Source organism: Pteropus vampyrus, unplaced genomic scaffold, assembly GCF_000151845.1.
Source record: "Pteropus vampyrus isolate Shadow unplaced genomic scaffold, Pvam_2.0 Scaffold85, whole genome shotgun sequence".
NCBI classification, from domain to species: domain Eukaryota; kingdom Metazoa; phylum Chordata; class Mammalia; order Chiroptera; family Pteropodidae; genus Pteropus; species Pteropus vampyrus.
In genome coordinates, this window is record NW_011888866.1 from 4314744 (window position 1) to 4318848 (window position 4105).

The 4105-nt window shown below is 33.3% G+C and overlaps 1 protein-coding gene across 6 annotated transcripts in view; it reads left to right on the forward strand.

Annotated features, from left to right (window-relative positions):
• Positions 1-3801, forward strand: part of ICE2 (interactor of little elongation complex ELL subunit 2) — a 47994-nt gene extending 44193 nt beyond the window's left edge. For 3 of the 6 annotated variants that reach the window (XM_023532544.1, XM_023532543.1, XM_023532545.1), the window contains one exon: positions 1225-1446. In XM_023532544.1, the coding sequence (XP_023388312.1) occupies positions 1225-1347 (123 nt within the window). In that variant the 3' untranslated portion in view covers positions 1348-1446. Of the gene's footprint in view, positions 1-1224 lie in introns of all 6 variants that reach the window. The other 3 variants (XM_023532542.1, XM_011363392.2, XM_023532546.1) reach the window with 3 other exon arrangements.
• The last annotated feature ends 304 nt before the right edge of the window (positions 3802-4105 follow it).

Below are 4105 nucleotides of genomic sequence, written 5' to 3' on the forward strand. Positions count from 1 at the left end.
TCAGACTGACAGACTGGCAAACTCAAATTCCAACTGAGGGACATTCTATGTAATAACTGGCTTGTACTAAAAAAAAAAAAAAAAAAAAAATGCCTTTAAAGAGACAAGATACTAGGTGAGAGAAGCTGGGGTTTGATTCATTCTTAGCCAGTAGCCCTTTGGAGCAATACTTGTGATATGTCTGTTGTATTAGGAATATGAGAAAATGCTTGAAGCTGCAATATTAACCATCACTCCCAGGTCTGAAATTCACTGAACAAGATGTGAAGAAACAAAGGATACAAGTGGCTAGGGAAAATAGAGGTTCTGAGGAAATTGTTCAGACAGCTTGTGTCCATCTCTGTGAGGCCTGACTTTCTCCATTAACCCATTTAACCCATTTAAAACTTTATGCTCTCTCAGTGGCCAAAGAGATGACAGCATTTCCAAATCTTATCTTTAGCAGGACTATAATTAACAAGGAATTGTGTCTTAAGAATACACCTCTCTTCCCTAGACGGTATGAGCTAGAAAGTGAGGTTGAGCAGCAGCATGCACTGAGGAAGAGTAGACATTAAGGTAGAGCCAGCCCTCAATAAAGTTACTTCCCCCGTTTCTTTTTTTTTCTCTTTTCCCATGCTTTGCTGTCTGGTTCTAATTTTTTCTCCCCCCTTTTCTTTATTTCTTTCTTGCAAAAATCTTCTCTTTCAGTCCTTTAATTTTTCCTTTCTACTTGGTTTCTTTTTTCCCTTTCTTTCAGATTTATTCTTTTTTTCCTTCTCTTTAGACTCCTCTGGGTTTTTTTATTCTTTCCATTTTATAATTTCTCTTCCCTCTTTATAACCTCTGTCCTTCTTGTATTTCTTTTCCCTCTCTTTATAGTTTTCATTTCTTCTTCTCTCCTGCCGTTCAGATTCACCATTGCAAACACATTGCTAAAAAGGCTTGTCATTCCCTCATTCTCTAATTTAGCATTTCACCCTCTCCAAAATTTAACAGTGATTTCCCCCTTCACTTCATCTACCCCGATCTATTCCCTTCCTTGATTGTTATTTGAGAATTTAGTACTTTAAAACATTGTCAGATTAAAGTTTATTTAGAAGAAGCCAGATGGCTAGGGATTTAAAAAATATATAAAGGACTATTCACAAGGAGAGTAGTACATGTATAAATAATACAGAGTTGACTGTATATAAATATGTTATAAACATGTCAAGCTATTCTGTTCTTTGCTTCATCTCTTAGATTAGTGGAACAAGAATGCCTCCACACAGCCGCAGGAATCCAGTTTCCATGGAAACCAAAAGCCTGCCTGCTCAGCAAGTTGAAAATGAAGGAGTGGCTCCAAATAAAAGGAAAATAACTTAAGGACTCTTCCATGGAAAATGAAGAAAAAACAGTTATAACAATGTTCAAATTAGAAAAGTTTGAGGAGAAATAATACCCAAAGATCAATTGGCAAGATGACCATTTTTCTTTTAGTGTCCTTGAGAGTTCTTAGAGTGCCTTGAAAAAGCATGTTGGTTATGTGAAGGAATGTTTCAACTAGAATGGAATGCTGTACTCTTAAAGTCTTGATGTCTGAGGAAAATTTAGGTATGTTTTAACATTATCATGGCAGGGAAATATATAGAAAAGATAATTATTTTTATAGTAGACCTTTTTCAAAAATTATAAATAGGAAAATCATTTGCTTTCTTCAGGAGCAATATTTATCATTGTGTGTTATGTTAAATAATTTGAGTTATATTACCAATCTATTGGGATTGGCTCAAAAGGTTAAATTCTGCCACTGTCAAATAATTTTGAGCAATATGTAAACCTTATTTCTGACCTATTTTGACAGTTTTTATATACTATTTTAAAATGATTATTGCAGGTTAATGAAGTTAATACCTTTAAAAACTTGGCAAAATTCTGTTGCAAAAGCCAAAATTAAAATAAAAAGCTTCCTGCCTCTGAAAAGTCACAAGTTGACATTTTCTTGTTGGGCAGCCATCTGTTTAAAAACAACAACAATAACTTTTGTGTTACAGGCTTGGTGACGAATGTCTCATCGCTCGGTACATATCCCAGCTGAGTGTTGAAGTACACTACTGAAAGCAAAGAGATGAGCATGTTTTCCATAAAAGTCTAATTATTTCGACTGATAAAGCCAATGTGTGGTAAAACATAAGCTATTTTTTCCTCATACACTGATTAATTTAAAACTTTCAAGACCATATAGATGAATTTGGAAAGAGCATGATCAGACGATGTTACTGTAGCCAATTTGGACTTAAGGGATAGACTTATTTAATTTTTGTATCCTTGTTCTTTAATGTCCACTAAAGTTTTCAGAAATATGTGCATCATTTATAAATACAAGTTTTGTAATCCAAGACAATATTAGCTTTGTTTTGGAATTTTTAATGTGTTTTAATATAAGAAACCTACATTAATATAAGAAATCTAGAAATTTTTAAATTCCTAGTAATCTCAACTATTATAAGTAACAGTTGAATGTTTTTATCCTCAACTACCAAGTTTTGTTTTGATTTTTTTTGGTCAGTTATAAAATATTTTTTAATTAGTAATAGTAAAATTATTTTACATATTTTATAATTTCCTCATTCTGCCATTTTCTTTTTAAAACATTGAGCTTTTTTTAAAAATGGACTTGATTATTTTTTTTTTAACTTTGTTACATACTCCTATGTCCCAGAAATACTTTAGTTGTGAATCATTTGGCAGTGAACCCAGGGTCAGGGATTCCCTTGGAAGTTGCTTTTTTAAAAAAGCTAAACAGTTATTTCTTCAGACTTCTGAATACTGGAAACTTGGCTTTCGTTTTATTAATATTACTTTTTAGTAAAATGTGTGATCTTACAAGATCATATTGAAATTATCTTAGTTATGCATTTGCTTAACCTTGATAATATATATAAAGCTAATCTTAGTTTTCCACTTGTGCTTAATTAAGCCTTTAACATATTTGATCATGTCTAGTGTTCTTTTTCTTGATTTTTAGTACTGAGAATGTGTAAGCAACAAAGTGAAACTAATAATATGAGTAAAGTTTTTTTTTTTTAAAGAAAAAAGCAAAAAGACTCAGTGTTGGCAAGGATGTGATGAACCTGACCCACTTATACCTCCATGGTGAAGGTATAATTTGTACATACCTCTTGGACCACTTAATTCAGTAAAGTTTGAGTGCACCTGTGTGTCATGCAGTCTAAAGCAGGTCCCAACTTACTCTCATAATGTCCTTTTTTCACATCTCATAATATTCGTTTTTTTCACTTGCTGGCTTCTTGAATAGACTGCATGCTCTGCAAAGGCAGGGGCATATTTCTTTTGTTCACCATTATGTAGCAAATAACTAACATATTGTCTGTCATGTAGTTGCTTAGTAGATATAAGGTGGATATATGAATAAATGAATGTGTAGAGATCGGTGATAGATTTTTTTTTCCCAGAAGCACACATTCTAATGAAGGACACAATACTGACCCATGTGAATAAGTGCTCTGATTAATATAAGGAAGTTATCTAACCTAGACTTGATAATTAATAGAAGTTTTCTGAGAGAAAGCTTGGGCCAAGTCTTTTAAAAATGAGTAGAAGCTATACGGGAAGAATGAAAGATCTTCCACACAGAAAGAAAGCAGCATATACAAAGGTAAAAGATGGCTAGGTTGTAGACTTGTAGGCTATGGCCTGGGAGGATGAGAGAAAAGCTCTAGGACAGGGACAAATAGGCAATGGCATTTGAATTCTGACCTGTACCACATGGTGTGAGAACAAGTAGTGAATTTTAATAAAAATAACATGATCAGATAAGTACTTGAAAAAGCTCTTGTTGACATTAGTCTAAAGAATGGAATTAGAAGCAAGAAAGACCGTAAGGAAGGAGAAAAGTTGGAAAGCTGTGTTGTAGTAATTTAAAAAAATGGTAAAGACCCTGAATTAAAGCAATAAGAATAGGGATGGGCTCAAGTGATAAAAGAAAAAAGTAACTCACTGGTATGGTTGGTAGGGAGAGTCAAGTATGGCTTTCAGGTTTCCCATTTGGAATGCTGGGTAAGTGATGGTTTTATGCATTGAAAAAGGAGGAATGTAAAATGGGAAGAAATTTGGTAAAAAA